Source organism: Ctenopharyngodon idella, chromosome 4 (assembly GCF_019924925.1).
Source record: "Ctenopharyngodon idella isolate HZGC_01 chromosome 4, HZGC01, whole genome shotgun sequence".
In the NCBI taxonomy this organism is placed as follows: Eukaryota; Metazoa; Chordata; class Actinopteri; order Cypriniformes; family Xenocyprididae; genus Ctenopharyngodon; species Ctenopharyngodon idella.
In genome coordinates, this window is record NC_067223.1 from 7140001 (window position 1) to 7161783 (window position 21783).

The 21783-nt window shown below is 36.3% G+C and overlaps 3 protein-coding genes and 1 long non-coding RNA gene across 4 annotated transcripts in view; 3 read left to right on the plus strand and 1 right to left on the minus strand.

The window, feature by feature from the left end:
• spic (Spi-C transcription factor (Spi-1/PU.1 related)) overlaps positions 1–2967 on the plus strand; it is a 3209-nt gene extending 242 nt beyond the window's left edge. Inside the window, exons 1-5 of the mRNA XM_051889996.1 lie at positions 1–56; positions 318–405; positions 522–643; positions 752–848; positions 1123–2967. The exon at positions 1–56 is cut by the window's left edge and continues 242 nt beyond it. Coding sequence (XP_051745956.1) covers positions 54–56; positions 318–405; positions 522–643; positions 752–848; positions 1123–1601 — 789 coding nt within the window. The 5' untranslated portion in view covers positions 1–53 and the 3' untranslated portion in view covers positions 1602–2967. The remainder of the gene's footprint in view (positions 57–317; positions 406–521; positions 644–751; positions 849–1122) is intronic.
• Positions 1–13895, minus strand: part of LOC127510472 (uncharacterized) — a 17789-nt gene extending 3894 nt beyond the window's left edge. Inside the window, exons 1-3 of the long non-coding RNA XR_007929650.1 lie at positions 13428–13895; positions 10735–10888; positions 9088–10099 (exon numbers count right to left, since the gene is read on the minus strand). This is a non-coding gene — a long non-coding RNA (uncharacterized LOC127510472). The remainder of the gene's footprint in view (positions 1–9087; positions 10100–10734; positions 10889–13427) is intronic.
• On the plus strand, positions 3402–9077 carry spi2 (Spi-2 proto-oncogene). The gene is made up of 5 exons (XM_051889997.1): positions 3402–3519; positions 3696–3792; positions 5047–5171; positions 5257–5476; positions 5767–9077. Exons 1-5 carry the CDS (start codon positions 3517–3519, stop codon positions 6090–6092), a joined length of 771 nt encoding a protein of 256 aa, XP_051745957.1. The 5' UTR covers positions 3402–3516; the 3' UTR covers positions 6093–9077.
• Positions 9895–21783, plus strand: part of mybpc1 (myosin binding protein C1) — a 40294-nt gene continuing 28405 nt past the window's right edge. Inside the window, exons 1-4 of the mRNA XM_051889998.1 lie at positions 9895–10043; positions 15930–15947; positions 17636–17698; positions 18610–18885. Coding sequence (XP_051745958.1) covers positions 10022–10043; positions 15930–15947; positions 17636–17698; positions 18610–18885 — 379 coding nt within the window. The 5' untranslated portion in view covers positions 9895–10021. The remainder of the gene's footprint in view (positions 10044–15929; positions 15948–17635; positions 17699–18609; positions 18886–21783) is intronic.

Below are 21783 nucleotides of genomic sequence, written 5' to 3' on the forward strand. Positions count from 1 at the left end.
TTGAGTACAGTCGAGCTCTACATAGATGCAGTGTTAGGTTTTCCAAGGCCAGAATGGTGAGTTATTTGAATCGAGTGTGTATCAGTGTAATTATAAATTGTTTTAGGCTATAGTATTTATATGCTTAATCATTTAAAACGTGTTGATCTATACATTATTTTATACTTTTATACAATTATATGTGTATATATATATATATATATATATATATATATAATTATTTATTATATGTATAATTTACATATTTGATGAGAAGACAGAACCCTAATACAAACATTATTTCATATAAGTGAAATATGCCTGTTTTTTTCTTACAGGGGTCTCTTGAAAATGACATCAATCAAGATTTTCAGGATGCCATTGATGTAATTCAGCGTCATTCTCAGATACGGAACTATGACACGGGTATATATAATATAATATAACAATTAAATATATTATATAATATTGTCGAGTACAAAATATTAAGTATAAACTATGATGATGATAATTATTCATTCTCTGCTCATTGGCTTTTTCAGAAAACAAAAACTATGAGAATTTGGAAAGTCAACAGTCTTCTGTGAGACATGCCATCTCATACTATCAGTTCACACCTCATTTTGAGCCTCCAGGATCAATGTATGACTGGAATGAATCCTCAGTAGGTTTACAACTCATTAAAATTTTTCACTTTCATTGTTTCAGCTGATAGGTTGTGATATTTTAACCCATGTTTTGTGACTAGAAATGCTTCTCTCTGTGTCTGCAGTCATGGTCTCACATTGTGCCAGATGTGTCTCTGGGGCCATTGTGTTCTGCTGAGCCTTCGGTATTTTACTCAAATTTACCACAGCGCCACGGAAAAGGTACAATATTACAGCAAGTTTTCTGTGTGTTTGAAAATGTGAGTATGTGAGAAAGTATGTACTGATGCTAAAAGGATGCTGCATAGCAACAACTGTACTGCATAAGTAAAATCACGTAAACTCAGCTGAAAGTTTTCAGGAATAATAATCAAATTAATAAATACTTGTGCATAACCTAAAACTGACTGTACTGCATTTTAATGGTTTGCAATTTTCAACAAAGCTTCATATTACAGAAGTGCTGAATGCATTGTGCATTTCTCTTCCTCATTAGGTCGTAAGAAGTTACGGTTATATGAATATCTGCACGAGGCCCTTCACGACGACAACATGGGCGACTCCATCCAGTGGACGGACCGAGGTAGCGGCATCTTCCATTTCATCTCGAAAAATAAAGAGAAACTGGCCGAGTGCTGGGGTCAAAGAAAGGGCAACCGCAAGACCATGACCTACCAGAAAATGGCACGCGCTCTCCGCAACTACAGCCGCACGGGCGAGATTGTGAAGGTGCGTCGCAAGCTCACCTATCAGTTTAATCCAGCTATACTGCAGCGACTGAGCTCACTGTCAGGCTACAGCTCAGGCCCTTCGTCCAGAGACATGGCCCTTCATCAACAAGGCTCTTCTGAGCATGTGTACTACAGCTCTCCTCTCCCAGACTGTCATTACTGGTACGGCCAATACTCTTACCAGGGCGAGTATGATCTTGCTACTGTACTGACAGTGCATGAGGATCCCAAAATAGGCGTTTGATTCTCAAAATAGCCAATTCCTAAATTCCATAAATTTTACCCTCTCCCTGTCTTTTACAAGATTGGAGATGCTTTGAAATAAACCTTGACATGGTAAAATGTGTAGAACAATAAAGCTGTTTTTCTTACAGTGCATTAGAAATTAGTAAATGTAGGATGTTAACATACCGTTGAAAAGTTTAGAGTCAGTAAGGATTTTTTTGAAGGAAATTAATACTTTTATTCAGCAAGGATGCATTAAATTGATTAAAGGTGACATTAAAGACAATTATAATGTTACAAAAAGTTTCTATTTCAAATAAATGCTGCTCCTTTGAACTTTTTATTCATTAGAATCCTGAAAAAAGGTATCGCCGTTTCCTCAAAAATATAAAGCAGCACAACTGCTTTCAACATTCATAATAATAATAAAATGAGCACCAAATCAGCATATTAGACAGATTTCTAAAAGGATCATGTGACACTGCAAACTGGCTGTTGAAAATACAGCTTTGCAATACATTCGAATAGAAAACCCTTATTTTAAATGGAAATATTTCACAATATTACTGTTTTTACTCTATTTTTAATTTAAAAATGCAGCCTTGGTGATGAGATTTCTTTCAAAAATGTTAAAAAATCTTACTGACCCCAAACTTTTGAACAATAGTGTATATGTAGAGTGGCCCTAAAAAGTATTTGGACACTTAAGAGACACTCAAAATGTATGTACATGTATTTGCATTATGTAAATATAATATCAAACCAAATAACACAACCAAGAACGACAGCTCAAGCACACATTTCAAGAAAAACATTTCACAAAAAGGTTTCAAATTCTTAAATAGAAGGAAAAATGTGCATAATTAGGACACCTGTGTGAACTTGAGGACAACTGACTTCATAAATCCATAAAAAAATCACCTTAGGAGAAGTTGGTTAAAAGTAACTGCAAAAATGGTTCAGAAAGATATTTTGATATTTTGTATACAATAAAATAACATTGTGTCCACATACTTTTGGGAACCACTGTTTATCTACTGTTATACTTCTATAAAAGTATATCTTCATATTTATATCTGCTTTTTTCAACTTGTTTACATAAGATCATTTGTTTTTGTGTTCAAATAAAGTTTCCTGTCTTGAAAATCCCAATTAATTTGTTTGTTGTAAAAGATGTACACTTGAAGCCCGCTGTATAAACGTCTGCGCTGATTTCTTTGCAAATGCGTTGGGCCAAGCTTATCTAATTTCACAGAGAGAAGATTGTTTGTGCCTGCTTTGTGTGTCATATTACAAACTGATTTTAAATCACCTTCCTCTTTGTAAGATAGCAATCAAACACTAATGTAGTGCTGCTGTATAATTTTCATAAAGAACAATAAACATTTGTCTCATAACAATTGCACCTTTTCAGACTTTATGATTGAAGTTTTAACCATTGCATTTCTCTCATCTATGTTGCTTTCATATTTTGTTCATGATTTCAAAGTTCTCGATCATTTCAGCACAATTGACCATGTTTTTTATGTGGAGCCTGCGTGTCATTGTTAGGTGGTTGTGGTTGTTATCTCTAAGAGTGAAGAGGATGTGGTTACTGGTTCCATAAAGGTGGATGCTAGAGATGTGTGTTAGACCGAGATCAGGGTGTGTGTGTGCGTGTGTATTTGGGCCGAAAGAAACTGTGGTTTTGGGTCAAAAGATGGCTGGTTATTTATGTACGGTCGTAGATCATTCCAGAAAGGCTTGTTCACTCCCCCAGCCCCCTTGTTACTGATAAAAACGATTCTGCACCATTTCAACGGGAGTTTTGTTTGTAAAGCACACTAATAGTAACAAATTTGTCTCTCTTTTTTTTTAACTTATTGGTTATTCATTAATACAACAAAACCTGAAACAGCAATACATTCAATAAGGATCACATCCGTAACACTAACATGGTAAGAACTAATACGTTTTACAGTTTTGTTGTATAGTTTTTATTCTACGGTGGAGCCAAACATTATTTGGACAATTTTAAATGTATCAATGTCATTATATATATTTTATCTAACCAAAAATACTTTTTCGGGGGCCCACTGTTGTGTATGAGATGAAAATCTATATTTCTTACCAGAACAGTGTGCAGGAATATCAAACTGATTTGGAGGTGATTCTGGGATTTCTTGAGGAGCACTACAGACAGGAATCTCGAAGTAAAGCCCTATGGAACAGTAAGAAAGATGCTTGAAAGTACTAGAGTTCACCCAAAAATGAAAAATCTGTCATCATTTACTCACCCTTATGTCTTTCCAAGCCTGTATGACTTTCCTTCTTCGGCGGAACACAAATGAAGTTTTAATTTTTTTTCGTCCATACAATGAAAGTCAACCATTGTTAAAAAGCACTTAATCGTTTTGAATGTGCACTTAGTGTAGTGCACTTTAAATTTAAAAAGTATTTAAAAAAAACAACAACTGTATACTTGCAGATAATGCAATTTTAATTAAATAAATGGCCACTTAAGTGTACTTAACACTATGTTTCTTAACACTCTAAAAAGTGCACTTTTAATAATCGGGGTTATTATCATAAACTAAACCTAAAACTATTAAAAACATTTATTAAATCAAATCAAATATAAATATTAGTTGAAAAACTTAAACTAAACAAAAATTATAAATGTTGCCTTGGCAATAAACTGAAATAAGTAAGTTGAAGCACTAAAATTATTAAAACTAAAACTAAAACTAACTAAATCTAAAACTAATTCTGAAATAAAAATAAATTAAACCTAAATAAACACTAATAAAATGACAACAGCACATAACGAAAAAACTAAAAATTAACATAAATATTAACAAAAATCTAATTCTAAATATTAATACAAGTATTATAAAATTAAAATAAAACATAACACAACTGCTAATAGTCAAAGTTTTACTTTAAAGTACATTTTAAATAATTTTGTCTTGCTTACAAGAAGTACATTTAATCTGATACTAAAGCACAAGTACTTGATCATTACAAATGTGTAATTACAAACATATTTAAATACATGATATACAAGTTTGAATAGAAATGACATTAAAGTATCTTTTAGCTTACCATAAATGTTTACATTCCGTAGTACTTTTAAGAAACCATATTTTAATAGAAATAATATAAAGATGTACTTAAGTCCTGCTTAAATGTGTCAAAGGACTATAAGATTTAGCTAACTGCATTTAACACAAATGTAAACTCTAATACATTTTCATTCAATTGCAGTTAACATACAAACAAGCGTCTGAAAACATTACATTCAGATCGGACTTAAGTATTTCCTTTATATATTAAGGACATCCGTTTATTCTTAAGTACTCTTTTTCATAAGGTTATGGTGTCCAAAAAAATATTGGACCCCTCTGACTTGCATGGACGGACAAAAAAAAAAAAAAAAAAGTGTTTGTTTATCACCACTAACTCTTTTTGAAATGCAATGGCAGTGAGGGATCTCTGTGCCATGTCAGCTGGTGAAGTTGTGAACACTGCTGGAGAGAAGCTACCTAGTGAGGAGAATTTCAGCAATTTGTTAGAACAAGAAAAGTCCCAGCTGCAGTTTTCTGAGCAGGTGATCTATTCAGTTCAACACTTAATGTCATTCTTGCACCCATTGTTTTCTATTTTAAAACCAAGACCTTTTGTCAAATGAATAGGTCATGGGATCTCTGGCCAAAGCAAACAGATCTGACTCATATACGGACTGCGGGATGAATTGCAACGGCACCACTGCAGTTGATCAGTCTTCGGTCCTTGACAACTCACCCGACGGGCGATTGTTAAATGCCCTAAACGGACCAGAGAGACCATTAACTCCAAAAACAACACCTGAAAAGTGTGCCGAATCATTGCCCAGCATTACACCTGCAGAGAAAGGTCAGTTCTGCTTTTGTGGTTTGTTTAGATGCTATCTCTAAGCTGAGGAATAACCTAGGGGAACTGCAGCTCGGGAGCGGCTCGTCCTACCCATAACTGCCAAATAGAATCTCAGTTCACCCTCATTTTCTCTGGTCTTTTGTACACCACTGATGCTTTAGAGATGCTTATCTTAATTACCCCTATCATAATACAAGTCTGTTTTATGGGAAATAGTTTCCATAAGCCTTTGCCCACCCGTTCATGCACACACGAGCACTGTTTGACCGCAATCATCTCTATCATTGCAGGGAAAAAGCTACGCCTTTTCCACTTCCTGTTCGAGATGCTGGAGGACCCAGGCATGGCCCACTGCGTGTCCTGGGTGCCGGCTTCAGCCGGCGTCTTTCGCTTTTCTGCCAGTCACAAGGAGCATGTGGCAGAGCTATGGGGCCAGAGGAAGGGCAACAGAATGCCCATGACCTACCAGAAAATGTCCCGTGCCCTAAGAAATTACGCCCGCTCGGGGGAGATCATTAAAGTGAAAAAGAAACTGACTTACAAATTCAGTGTCGCTACTCTCTCTACTTTACAGAGTCAACATGGTATAAAGAAAGCACCATGTCAATCAAAATGAGAGCTGAATGATTGTCTCCAGTGTGTTACGGTTATTATATGTTACTCTCATGATATCTTAATTGCCTTGGTAACAGGAGGAGGTTAAAATTAGTTTCTATTTTTTTCTTGCTCAATTATGTTTCGTAAGAAGGTAATTAACTATGGTGTTTTGTATTACAGACTCTTAGTTAAATGACTTAGGCTACTTTTTGCTGTTCTTTGCCTATCTTGATGCATTTAAAAAGTATTTCTTTTATAAACATGTCTTTTTTATTACAATTTTCTTTTGATATTTATCCATTTTTATCAGCTTTTAAGCTGGCAGTTAAAAAGAACCAAAACAAATAAAAACAGATTAAACGTCTCCTTCTTCCCGCACTGCTCATTTGTTCCCAGTAGGTGGCAAAGCTGCTACACTGCTTTTATTTTGATTGTCACTCACTGACTCACTACAGTTGTGCTTTTTCTATTCTGTTTTTGGATTTCATTATTAACAACTTAATGGCCAAAAAAAAAAAAAAAAGGTCATTGATGCTGTACATTACAAATCTGAAAAAATCATTGTTAAGACTCTTCTATATATTTTTTGTTCACTTCAGTGCTATTTTAGTATTATGTATATACTATTAATTCGACAAATTCATTTTTTACATGGGTCACAGGTAAAAAAAAAAAAAAAAGTATGAATGTTATCGCATGATAGATTGAAATCTCAAAACAAGTGACAAATTATGCTGTTCTCACAACTAACTTCATTTTTCTTATTGATTTTTGCAATTAGGTAATTTTTAGTGAATTTATGAAGCCAAACAATCACTTTTTGTCAACATTTTGACATTGTGAAATGCTAAATGTGCACATGCTGTCTTTCTTTACAATAAATGGCACTAGGTTTGAGATTTTGTTGAATAATGCAATAAAATTCATACATTTTTAAGCATGGCTTAAGTGTTGAAATGCTTTTTAGCAGCTGTTGAGTTTTTTTCTTCACTGGCATCAGTGAAGTTGGACCCAGAGGTGTTGACAGCACCCTACTAAAAGATTCTTCGTTTGGTCTCTCTGACTGACTGACCGGCCACAGGGTGCTCCTCACACATGGTTATTTGCCATTCAGAGATGGTGCTTCTCTCCCTTTATAGTCCCACAGTGTTTTATTCACAGGGAGGAGTGGAATCTATTTCTGCAGCGAGTATTCATGCTTTACTCGCTCAGTATATCTAAGGCATTTCCTGCTCCACGGGGAGAAGCTCCATTCTATATTGAACAAACTGAATCTTAACGAGATGCTGAAATTCTGAGGCGATATCGCTTCGTCTTTGTTTAGATTCCTATTATGTGTGTGTGTGTCTGTGTGTGTGCATTTGTGCAGGCAGGTGCCACCGCGACTCTCTCGTCTGAGCTTTTTATGGTGACCGTGAGAGCTAAATCCCCATGGGCGACATGAACCTTTAACCACCAGTCTGGTCCAAATGGTTTTGTATGAACTTTGTAGCAGGCCCACATGATACTTCCCCAGCACCCTGTCTTTAGAGCTGTACACACAGGGTTATAAATGGGCCCCTCATTGGAGGCTCTGCTTCCAATAAAGGCCAAAAAAATCATGCTTAAAATCCACTCAGTCAGGGTGGTTTGAGAGTATGGCACACCATTCGTAACCTCCTTATATCACACACAGCCATTTCAGAAAGAGATTCCAGGTTAATTTTGTTAATGCGACCACATACTTTTGCCGTGATATGCTTTTGTGAAAAATTTCCATTCTAAACAAGGATTTCTTTAATGGCAAGTGTAGCTACGGATAGAATGACTGCTGACTAAAAGTGTTTCAGAACATGGACAGCCTGAAATTACTAAAGAAGTCTCCTGACTTAATATGTAATATGCTACTTGCTCTGCAGAACCATCTTGTATTACTTGCTGCCGTTCATGTGACTATCTGAGATGATGACATTTTGTTGTTTTTTTCAGTCAGTTGCACCACATCTTACATTTTACAACCTGAAATAACTTTTGTCATGTCATAAAAAGGTCAAATTATTTGATATTTTAAGAAACTTACTTGGCACACAGATTATGCCAAACTAACTACAGTATATATATATAAGGAATAAAGTTTTCTTTTCAATAATTGAACAATTTGAATGTTTTTTTTTATTAGGACATTTGTATCACTGACATTTTTTACATTTAAAAAATATCAGTATGAATTGTGATTTTCTGAATATGAAATTGAATGTATTTTCTGAAATTAATAGATTAAAACTAGCGTTATGTCATTGACCTCTATATTAGTTTCAAGCAGTTGGATTTCAAATCTTTCTTTCTAATTTAAGATACATTTAAAGTTTCTGGAAACAATAAACCGATCATAAATTAAACGTAATTGCTCGCTAAAACTATTAAAGCTTTGGGGACTCCCTGTGTAAACTGCAGTCACGTCTGCAAGAAGCAGGGCCTGATTTATAGTGTAAATTAAAGTGTTAACAGGATAATTAGAGTCTTGACAATGGCAACAATCTCACCATTTTTCCATGCTAGATATGTCAAAAGTCAGAGTTCATTGTCAAAAGTCAGAGTGACATTCTAATAATAGACTTTACAAGCATTGCTCAGGCATCTTAACAGAATTTATAGTCCTGGTTGTTCAGATCACCCTCATCCACATTACATCCACATCATCTCTGGCACTTGGCTGAAAGGTGAAGTGAATGTTTCCTATTTTTCTCACTAAGCCCTAAATATCACCCGGAGGCCTTCTAGAGAAAGGGTGGAGCTTAGACACTGGGAACCCCTGGATGACAGCATTATCTAATAATATCTATTTCATTCTCCCTATAGTCAATGCCCTTGACATGGGCCTTGCCAAGCTTTATAGTAAATCGGTTACATTGTCATATCAACTACCCATTGGAAGGGTCGTCTCTTCATTACAAACACATCGTTGGCAATGTTAAAGACCAAGCACTGAAGGGTTAGTTCACCCAAAAATGAAAATTATGTCATTAATTACTCACCCTCATGTCATTCCACATCTGTAAGACCTTCGTTCATCTTCGGAACACAAATTAAGATATTTTTGATGAAGTCTGAGAGGTTTCTGTCTCTCCATTGAGATCCAACGCAACTACCATTCCAAGGTCCAGAAAGGAAGGAAAAAGACATCATTAAAGTACTCCATGTGACTCCAGTGGCTTAAACTCAATTTTATGAAGCGACGTGAGTGCTTTGTTTGTGCAAAAAAAAAAAAAACATAATTTACCACTTTACTTACATAAATATTGATCTGCAATGCTCATTCTCGAGAGCTTCAAGACGCATACACGACGTGTGTTAACGCACATGCGAGTGTTCACAAGAGCATCACGATGCATATATATATATATATATTTTTTTTTTTTTTTTTTTTTTTTTTTTTCATGTAAGATTTGTTATTTTTTATACATTTTCATTGTGATGTAGTGTCAGGCATTCTGTATAAAAATAAAATGATGTCTCTTTGTGACATATTCAAAGCAATGCCACCTTGTCAACAGAAATACATTCTTTTTTTCTGCAATGCAACGTTATCCAAAAGCCCCTCTCGCTGTCTGACTCCAGCTGGTGAGGAGACAGGGCACAGCGAGCCACATCTAATCCCCAGGACTTTAGGAGAGAAGGGGAGGGAGGTGTTAGGGATCTTTTTGGGCTCCATTATCAAAGAGAGAGGAGTGGCTAGGATGAGCACTATATAAACCCCATTTATTCATCACCCCCAGATCTGTTACTTTCTCCTTCACGTTCCTGCGTTGCCCTCATCCTCATTGGCTTCCACAGTCTCTGGTGCTGCTTTCCTCACCTCTGTTTCTCCATCAGTGGCTAAAGGACACCCCCTGCCACACACACTGGGCAGCCCAGACTCACCCCTGAACCCCTCCAACTGGTGCCCGGTCCACCGGAGAACGGCTCAACATGCCTGAGCCCACAAAGAAAGGTGAGAACGAATTCTGTCCATCATCACACCACAAATCTTGTAGTCTGATGGAAAAACTGGAGCAAAAGGTAGAGAAATGTTTTAGGATTACAATTCTGAATGTTTTCCTTATTTAACCAAATCAAGACATACAACAACATTAATTAGTGATATCACCTCAACATTACTAACAAACATGCTAATAACAATGTTGATTTGCTTCTCCTGTTTTGATTCTAATCTAAAGTTTATGAGCAAAATAGACTTGTACTAATATGGACTTCACCTTGGTGAGTTTGCCCAACTGCATTTGACACACATACATCATTTACAATGTTGCATTATAGAGAGAAGGTATTGTGTATTATGAGTTGCGTGAGATGAAATAAAGTGTACAGCCTATAAGGTACTACAAAATATAGCGTATAACGTATAGATCAAGGTGATTGGTTAGAAGTAGGTGAGCTCTGCTGCATCCCTACAGTCATGAGAATGACCCAAGTAGACATAAAAAGGTCAGGGATGGTCAGGAATTTTGGTACCGACTTTGGAATTCACATTGTGCTGGATGATGAGGTGATCCAAGCAACTTTATACAAAGCAACTATTGTCATGACTGCTGCTCTGATGGATGGCACATAGTCAAGGTGATTAGGTGAGCACAGTCAGCTGAGCTATACAGGATTCTGGGTATGGAATGGTGCTGACTTACCCAGCGCTGGGTTTCAAGTCCTAGAGCCCAGCTTTACTGCAGTGCCAGAGGCATCTCTGATGGATGATGCAATGCTGATGGCCCGGTGGGGATGCTACGCCTCCAGATAGACAAATATTTCAGGGGTGATGATATAGAGATCAGCTTCCACTGCCTAATAGATGGATGGAGAAATATGAGGATGCGGCACTGTGTGTGCTCTTGTACTGCATTCTTTCATTGTATTATTATTATTATCATGGAAAGGATTGCCTTTAGTTTATTGGATAGTATAAGAAAGCAGATTTGGATATTTGGAGCTGCATCTCCATGAGCACAGCAGCTCTTATGTAATGTGATTTCATCATTCGTGACGCACCTTTGACATTTAAATTTTATTTTTGGTCAGGCTTTAGATTTTGTCTGAGGATGACTCATATTTTAATATCTGCCTCTAAACATATGCTGGATGGAGGACTGGATAGGATCCGTCCACCAATGGATAATGGGGATTATGAAGCAGAATGAGGGGGATCTGGGAGACTGATGTTATGGCTGCTATTTTGATGATGCTCATAAACATGGTCATAAACAGGGAGATGGCGTGGTTCACTTCTGTAAATGGTTTGCAGACGTGCCCGTCGCCCTTTGAAAATGCCATGGGGTAGATTGTGCAGATTTTATGGTCTTAAATGAAAAGATTTTGGATAGGATGCACATGGTGATTAAAACCATCTTACATTCTTCAAAATCTCTTATATTTTAACTGTTTTGGAATGACATGAGGGTGATTATATGATGACAGAATTTTCATTTTGAGGTGAATTATCCCTTTAAAACAAGATAAATAAACTAAGATTTGTTTTCAGAGAATATCTTCAATTAATTTATTTTAAAAATTGATTTAAGCATTAACTTTATAAAATTTACCAAGATTAAGGTTCAAAACAAGAAATAATAATTTGCTCAATGGGATGAGAAAAAAAAAATTGATAAAAAGTTATTCTCTGAAAACAAACCTTTTTACTGTTACTATTTTGCTTCTCAAGTAACTTTATCTTGTGTTAAGGATGTTTCAATATTTTTTACAGGAAAACAAGACAAAAAATTGTGATTAAGAAAATGCTTTTTGCAGTGCAAGTAGTTCCTTTCTCAAATAACAAACAATGAGACTTCGAATTGGTTATTGTGAAAGATGAAAACAAAGTAGTTGATGTGCCAACTGTAATATTTAAGTACGATGGATTTCATATACAGTAGATACCTTCCATAAATAACCTCAAGAGAGAGTATTAGACTTTGTGACCATGTCTGTTTGAAAAAAAAGAGATTGTTCTCATAAATTTGAGGGAACAGCTGATGGGGGGCGGTTGGGGTTGCCGTGGAGCATTGGCTCCAGGCTTTAAATGGCTGGATGAGGGATGAACAGGGCTGGACCCCCGGGGAACTGGATTCCAGAACCCTGGAATAGTTCAGAATGAGCAGACTTTTAATCCCCATTGCTCTCTCTCTTCTCTCTGTTAGTCCTATCTTTCATCCAATGACTTTACGTCTCTATCATGTTGAGAATCCTGAGCTCTTGTTTGCTTGAACTTTGATCTCTGTGATAAATAATATCAAAGGATGGAGGTTCTGACCTATTTCCACATATGACAGCATCACAAATAGCATCCCACAGGAAAATAACAATGGAAGGAAAAACAACAAACTTGAGTAGCCTGTTTCAAGTCAGTGAAAGTTTATCTCTGGAGTCGTACCAGGGTTATTAGCTGCCCTTTGACTAATGACTTAAATATACAGTCAAAGGTGAAAGAATCCCCATGTCAAACCCACCCTACATTAGAGGGGTGGCGTATATCCAGGGTCCAAAATTAAGTTTTTTTTTTACCAGCTATTGGTGGGTGAACAGAGCAAATTTAAGGAAAGCAGATCAGGTCATTGTGTCATATATGACCTGGTCATATGCTTTTTTTTTAGTGTCTTTATGTGAGAAATATTCTACTTTTGTGTCGCCATGAAGTCTTGGAGAAAATAACATTTTAGGTATCCTACAAAAACCTGTTTTATTTGTAGATGGTCTGCATGCCATTAGTTTGAATTATGCACGTCAATCATTGTGTATTATGTTACAGTTCCTTATAAAGTTACCAGGCAATTGGCAACTTTTACTTTAGCGAGTGTCAATTTTGGACCCTGCATGTTTAACTTTCACTTTTTTCTCAGTCAAAGAAGTTGAAGAGTCATTCTTTCATGTCAGATCCTCTCATAAATCAACACCAGGAGAAACAACACATTCAAGCTGTCATCTGCTCTCTGATGTTTGTCATTGTCTGCGCCAGCAAAGTTAGCACGACTTCCACGTACAATCGTACTTTGTTTCTGTAGAACAATTATGATGAAAAAGACTGATTCTCAAACTAAAAGCTGCATCTATACCCTCTTAACTTTTTGATTATGGAGGTTTTCAGTCTGTGTTGGTTGTGACCAAAAACAGTTAGCCACAGTGCATTCGCTTATCAATCAAAAAGCATGTAATTGAAAATGTTCTTTAATAAATGAGGTCTGAATTCTATCTATATAAATCTGGAGGACTACTAACAAGTGTTCATGTGTATGGGGGGGTCAACATGAGCCTGTCTGTCCTCACGGCAGCAGTAGGGACAGCTGAACATACCTGCATGCTGTTGTGCTGCACTGCGAGGGTAAAACAATACCTTTCAGAATTGTCGTTATTGCTGGATGAGCCAGGGGGGGATCTCGAAACGGGCAGAATGCCACACCAGCTAGCTTAACGGTGACATAAATGGCTCTTTAATGGGTGGAAGGACCTACGTCATTGCCAAATCTGAGCTAAGGTGTCCAAAAGACATGACCTGTAGAATAGCATCATGCACAAGATAAAAAAAGAGAGAGAGATATAAAATAAGATTAGGTATCTCAAAAGACTAACTCACATGCAAAAACATCTTGTTTTTTACATTTATATAGTGCTTTTCTCACAATAAGACAAAAAAGAGAGAGATAAAATAAGATTAGGGCCTGGTTTCACAGACAGGGCTTAGATTAAGCCAGGGTTAGGCCTTAGTTCAGTTAGGACATTTAAGTAGCTTTAATAAATGTACACTAGAAAAAAAACATCACTGGTGTACATCTTGAGACAAAACAATGGCCCTGCAGTATTATAAGAAATGTCAGTGCAAGTTGCTTTCAGTTAAAACAGCTCAAACATGCATTTAAATCTAGGACTAGCTTAAGCCTTGTCTGTGAAACCAGGCATAGGTATCTCAGAAGACATGCAAACAACTTAAAAATTATTATTAATATTAGTTTCATGTATATAATGTTTTTCTCACAACATGCACAATACAAAAAAGAGATAAAATAATTACATGAAAGAATTATATTAAAACAATTATAATACAATTAAGCGTCATTAACATGCAAAAATATCTACATTTATAATGATAATAATAATTATCATTATTAACTGATTAAACTGAAGAAAATACCCAGTGAAGGAGAGATGGACTGACAGATTCAGCAAACAAAACAAGGGTGCTGAAAGCTGAGAGATGTCAAAAATATCAAGAGGCGAAACGCACAGGTGTTCACATTGGCTCCTGACAGCAGGGGGCAGGAATGGAACGGTCGTTCTTGGAGTGCTTCACAGGGATCCTTTTGTGCCATGATCAGCCTAGGATGGCATCCTCACAGAATTCACAGCAGCCCATGCCAAAAGAACAGGGCGGGTCGCTGAGACAAAGTTGCTGACATTTACATCACATAATAACCCAGAGGAAGGTTTTGTTGTTCGGAGGTGGCTCTTTAAGAGTTCAGGAAACCTAATGGAGTCCACAATGGCCCAAGTTCAACTTGGTCTCAGACGTTCTTCCTAAAAATCATAGTGAGATCTTTGACTTGATTTCCGAACACAATTTGAAACTCTAAAGGAGACGTAAGATTACTGGGGTGTTTTTCTCAGGACATACACTACCATTCAAAAGGGGATGGTTATGTTTTTGACTCCCTTAACTCACTTATTTGATCAAAATAGAGTAAAAACAGTAATACTGTGAAATATTAACATTTAAAATTACTGTTTTATATTTTAATATAATTGAAAATATAATTTATTCCTGTGATGGCAAAGCTGAATTTTTAGCATCATTATTCCAGTCTTCAGGGTCACGTGATCCTTCAGAAATAATTCTAATATGCTGATTTGCTGCTCAAGAAACATTTATTATTGTTATCAATGTTGAAAACAGTTGTGCTGCTTAATATTTTGGTACAAACCATATACATTTCTTTTCAGGATTTTTTGATTAATAGAAAGATCAAAAGAAAGCATTTATTTAAAAAAAAAAAAAAAAACTTTTGTAAAATTATGTTTTACTGTCATTTTTGATAAACTTAATGTGCCCTTGCTTAATAAAAGTATTTCTTAGTAGTTCCTAATTAAAACATTTTTATCACATATTGAGTTTGTAGTGTAAGTCTGAGAAGCAGGAGTTTCCAAAAGTCTCCATTTGTTCCCCATAAGAGATCTCATTTGTGAATTTGCATTCCTATAGTACTTCATATTCAGGTTTCTATCGAATGACCTCATATTTGTCTTTTTATATAAATTTAGCATCACAGCTTTCTAAGTAAATTCAAAGATGAGATCAGATCATTTGCAGCTTTGTCTGCTTTAAAAAGAGTCAGGTGCCCATCACGTGTCCATGCTAATCTATAAATAAAACAGCTGGTTTATTTTAGAACTATCATACCGAGGGATGTATGCGCTCATTGATCTTGTTAGGCTTTTATTTAACTCCTGTAATCACATTAGGGTCTGTAAGAACACTTTCATCACACTCTGCTGGGTTTTACTGTAAGGCTGTGTCAACATGTGCCTCTTTAAACTGTTTGCTATATGTCTAGACATGCACTGCAACTAACACAATACTGCACACTGACACCCAGTTTAAACCTTAATGCTTTATAGACAAAGCTTATATATAATTCTGCACAAATAAGTACAGTGGCCCAAAAACTATACATATATATTATATTATATTATATTACATTATATTAGATAACAAAATATTGAAAAAGTGGCTTTAATTTTTGAATCATTTAAAGAAACAGAGAAACATTTAAAGCTTCATTAGCCTACCTAAAATAAAGTAAACTTCATGGAGCTGTTTTTCTTTTCTTTTTTTTCCTGACAGATGATGGCCAACCTGAAGGTGAGTGGTGAATTTCTTCAGAAAACCTTGTTTGCCTCGTCCTGGATAGGTTTTGAATGAGTGAATGGATCAATGGTTGGGAGGTGAACAAACTTAGTTTAAGCACAATCTGAAAGAAATTATAGGCTACTATAATAAAAAAAAAAAACAATTCTAGACTAGCTATTGCTAATATATTTAGCTACAGTGTAACAGTTCTCTTTCATGTATTTTTTGCTTTAAATGGGAGGTGATGGGCTTCTAGTCGTCTATCAAACCATTAATTCTTATCATATTATCAATAATTTAGTAGGCCCTAGTTGAATTTTTCATTTCTAGTCTGGTTGTTTTGAGTCAAAAGATGGCGCCAATTTGCTGTTCTCTAAATCTATATTGGAAACGAGTGGCTACGAGATACAAGTGAAACGCAGCCGTATGTTATAGTGGGCAACAGTGAAATACAAACTAAGTTTAGCGGCCAAAACATTTAAGGTGCAGTAACATTAGAAGCAACGTAAGATCTCAAACAAAAGTTAGCCTACTTACAAATCAATCAGCTTTCCGTTGTTCACCGCGTCGAATCAGCGTAAATAACTTGAACCGTTGAGAAATTCCCGACCGCGGGGATTCCTATTGAAATGACTGGATTTTGCTCGCGAAAATTCAGCGAAATACGGTAAACGTGACCGCACCTTTATTCTTACCATATAATTAATAATTAAATAATAACAGTTTTACTATTCAGTTTAGTAGTTTTTTGAGTCGCAAAATGGCGCCAATTAGCTATTCTGACATGCGTATTGGAAAAGAGTGACTCTGCAGAGATACAAGAAACATGAAAGTATGTTGCCACGAGCAGCAATAAAGTTATACAAAACCATTATATAAATATACAGCTTCATTCGTGGTATAATTAGAATCGAGTATTCTAGAGAGTCACATTGCCTACCTAATAGTGAATGAATAATAATAATGTACAGTAGCCTAGGCTACATTCTTTAAACAAATACACCACCGGTTGATTGAGAGTTCTGTGAGTGTCTAAGGATGAAAGTAAGTAGATTTGGACCTGTTTTGTATGACTTAAGTTGGGCATTTCTGCTTTAAGCAGCAAAGTACACAGTTAATAAGGCCATAAGTGCACAGGACTGGCCTAAATGTGCAAACATGGTGGCCACATCAGCGCAAATGTGAAGTACTCAACAGATGAGTAGTCACTGCTATTCCATGCTGTTCTGAATCCTTGTATTCTGTCCAGCTGATCATGGGTTGTTGATTCAGATGACATTTCTGGCCCAATGTTACTAGCGTACTGACATATACACCCTCTCCTTAAAAATCATTGTTAAATTATGCCCATTTCATGCTTCAGAGATCATTTCATTTTCTTTTACTCTCCAAAACAGGAATGTTTTGGGGAATTCTCCATTTTCCTCTTTCCTGACAGTGGACTTCCTAAATGAAAGACAAGCTTTTGCTTGTATTTTATAATTGAGGCCCACTGTGTGTGTGTGTGTGTGTGTGTGTGTGTGTGTGTTTGTGTATAATGACATTTATATCTGTATAGACTATGTATATAAGTGTCTGTGAGTGAGTATGTTGTATTGTCTCCTGTCCTTCAGCATATGTATGTGTCTGTTTGCGTTGCTGACGCTTCATGCTTTGAAAGAGGCACTTGCATTCCTCCGCTATGTCTGTCACATACTCAGAGAATGTTGCCCCAGTCTCTGGTGACGCCCCATCTGAGAACTCGGTTGAGATCACCCCAAAAGGTAGGTGTTTAATCACATCCCCCCTTCTTTTATTCCTCTCCCTTTGGTTTCTTTCGCTTCTCAGTTTCACCCACGGCACTCTTACCTCACGTGTGTGAGAGTGTTTGTGTTTGCTCCACTGTGATTTCCAACAAATTATCACTTTGTGACCACAACTGTTCAGGTAAATCATCTCACATACAGTACAAACTACGGTAAACACACACACCTCATGGCCCAAAAGGTTCACACTCAAACTCAAACGAACGCTACGGTGGTCCACACCTTAACCCACACCTGCGTCAGTACTAACGCCTGTTCTGGTTAATGGATGGCAGGATTTTCTTGAGTAAATGCGCATCTGTATGGAGAAGTTTGATGTGAAGGTATAGTATATGAAAAGAAGCAAAGGACACCCATTTGTGTAGGCATCAACTGTTTATTGTGCTTTCAAAATAAAGCTGACTGCATTAGAAATGCTAAATTCACACGTTATGGCTGTAGTTGGCGTGTACAAATATATGGATATTTAAACATTTCAATATATAATTTTTATTTATATTATATATTACTAAATATATACTATACTTGAAACATCTGCAAACCTTTTGTATATGAGAATAATTAATAGAATTTTGAATTATTTTTAATCTTGCACAAGTATACAGATGCTCGCAGAGCTGGATGTACTTTGCTTCTTTTACAGTTTCAGTTTCATAGATGTACAGTGACTAGATCTGTTTTGGTCACCTGACCAAATTCAAATGGACCTGAAAATGCCTTAAAAGATATATTATATCTTTTATTTATATTAAAACACACCAGTTTAGTTACTCTACATCTATGTGAGAGTGTGCATGCAATCACTCAGCTGGGTTGAAGTTGGCTTCCTGAAGTCTAGCTGCTCTAGCCTGGCTGTGTTTGCTGTACAGAGGCTAAAGTGGCAACCAAAGACACAGAGGCCATAGTGACTGTCACAGAACCAGAGGCAGCCGTACCCATACCTGCTGCTGAGCCCCCACAGCCACAACCCATAGTAATTGTGGTGACTGAACTAGAGCCAGTAGAGGGTGAGGTCACAGACACAAGGCCAATAGTGACAGAGCCTGTAGAAAATGGGCACAATGAGCCAGAGCCAACACGGGCCGAGAAGCGTGTGGAGGTGATTGAGGTAAAAGAAGAGGAGCCCAGCACCTCAAAAGTTCCTGGTGAGTATTACTAAGAGTAAAACTCCAATAACAAGTTGTCAGTGTTGGGGAAGCTATCTTGAGACTGTAGTTTGCAAAGCTACAAGGTACTCAAAAACAATGCGGATTGCATTTGGCCAACAACATTAAAGCTGCTGTCAGTAACTTTTTTTGGTTAAAAATGATCCAAAATCGTTTTTTGAGCAAGTGCATAACCAGCCAGTGTTCAAAACTATCTCCTTACCTTAGCCCGATTCACAAGGGTAAGCTTGTAATAATGTTTTCTAATTCGGGTGGTACTGGTGGGTTTCCGCGGGAAATTCAAGCATGCAGCCATTCGTCTTTGCGTCCTTATGTCACGTCTGTTTACATAAAGAAGAAGTCTCAGCTAGTAGGCTATATCACATGTGAGGATGCTGCAGGCGGCGGATCATTTATAGCCTTTTCTCACAGCAGCTGGAATAATTAAACTTATCATTTTGATGTCGGATTGTATGGTATGACAAATGGACAATTAGAGATTAGACTGTACAGAAATTGAAATCTACAGGTAACGCTAACACACTAAATACACAGTCACGCAATGCTGATGTTGTTAACATTAACAATTTGAGAACAAAGTATAACAATAATAATAATTTGCACAGCTTGATGTGATATGAGTTAAGCGATCGTTAGATTTAATCACCAGCGTGATTTATTGTAATGCTTTTTTTTCTCAGATGGTCAGAACAAAAGTGGCAGATTTGTTACTTACTATTTCAGGTAACATTTTTCAGTGAAAATTCTTATTTTGGTCATACTTCCAAGACTACAATCTGTGATTCGGAAGTCCACCGGTGCAGTGACCTGACAGCCACACATTCTCCTCAAAACATTAGATTTATCCGCGCTGAGGAGCCGTGCTGATGCACAACCCACGTAAAGATGATAATTCCGCAAATAACTGCAATTGCAGGTTTCGAACAGAGATGGCGACAAAGAGGCAAAACTTACGGACTGCAGCTTTAAACGTAAAAATACTAAAAAAAAAAAAAAACGAAATATAACTTAAAAAAAAAAAAAACATTGATTGAAAACATAGCAGTATTTCAATATTTTTGATTTATACTGACCATTATTGGCATGAATGCTCTGTTTGCATTCAGCCATGACTGAATGGTGTTCATCTGACCCTCCCTCCCCCCCACACAAGAAAAGACCCAATCCATATAGAAGAAAACAGCTTCTTTTTTTTTTTTTTTCCTTTTTAAGTCTTTATTCTTGTGTAAAACATATTTACATTTTCTTTTCTCATTTGAAATATTCTCCTTACAAATATAATTAATGTACATACACTGTTTATCACACAACAACACTTTTTTAAATTCTTCATGTTTTTCTTCATTTTAAATATAAATACACATAATGTATATATAATTTTCATAGACACTACCATTCAAAACTTTAGGGTCAGTAAGATTTTTGGAATTTTTTTTTTTTTTTTTTTTTTGAAAGAAATCTCTTGGCTACCATGGCTACTTTTTTTTTTTTTGAGAAAAAAATTCCTATTTTTTCTTCTTGCACTACATCAATTCTTGCTGAAAACAAAAATAGCTGAGCTACTTTTACAATGCTAAAAGTATGTAGTAAGTAAGATTATTTAGTTACTTTCTCCCCAACACTGCAAGTTTAATACAGTCTAGGTCAAGTACATGTGGGCCGACAGAGTTGATTTCAAGCTAAAGTTTCATAATCACTGATAGCAATACAAGAATTAAACTCTGTGTAATCATATTTTCCATTATATTTTGTTTTGTTGAACTCTTTAGGGATATTTAACTTGTCCAAATAAGTCTAAATATCCCTTATTTTCTAATAACATCAGGCAAAGGGACAGCCAATAAAAATGAGCCTTTGGGCTAACTTGGATACACTTTCACCTATATGGATGTTGATTAATGTAAAACTAATCTGTAATGTTATAACAGCACCACATGTTTTGACCTAGGTGTATCTGTATCTTACCAGATCTCTCACTAGCATGCAAAGTCTCAAAGGTTTCTCTCACTTTACCTGTACAGGAAAGTCCTTCACATCAAATTCTTATCAAAAATCCTTTTTTTTTTTTTTTTTTTTTTTACAACTATAGGTTGCAAATGTTACATAATTGCACTTTCTGTAATCTTTTAAGCTCTGTACTGACAGTGCCTGTAAGATATGTGTCCTTTAGCATGCATGTGTGTGATGTAAATCCCAGAGCAAGTCCAAAAAGAGTAAGAAAAGTCCAGACTAAGACGTTGTAATCTAGTTTATAAGTAGTCTGTTTGTATTTGTGTGTCTTCTAACATTTGAATTTATACTGATCAGCACCTTCAATGAAGAAGTCTGCTAAGACAATAGTTACCCCATTAAAAGGTATGCCAATGGAAGACACAGAGAAGTATCAGTCAATGTGCGTTTTGTGTGGAGATGTGTGTATATGTGCTTTTGAGCATCACTGTGCTTTCTGAAGCTTTAATGATGTGGCTTTTTCAAGTACTTAAGTACAGACGAGTTGCTGAAGATTAAATCTGTTCATGTAACAACAAAATGAATCTTCTGCAATAGTTTCTTTGTGTATTGCAAAATAATGGGTTTCACCGAAGCCAAAATATAACCTCACACTTCCTTCCATCCACATGTGTGTTGCTTCATGGCCTGGTGGGCCATCAGATAAGCATGTGGTTATATACATACTGCTTCTGTCTTGCAAAAAACACTCATCGCACTTCATCCTCACACACGTATACACAACTACAATATAGTCACATATCATTCATCTCATGCTTGTCAAAAACATGTGCAAACATTCTCAGCATTCCATCTTTTATTTATAAGCGGGTTCATGGTGAATTTAAAGTTCATGTTTGACTGTGAAAATGCATGCTGTGTTTGGTC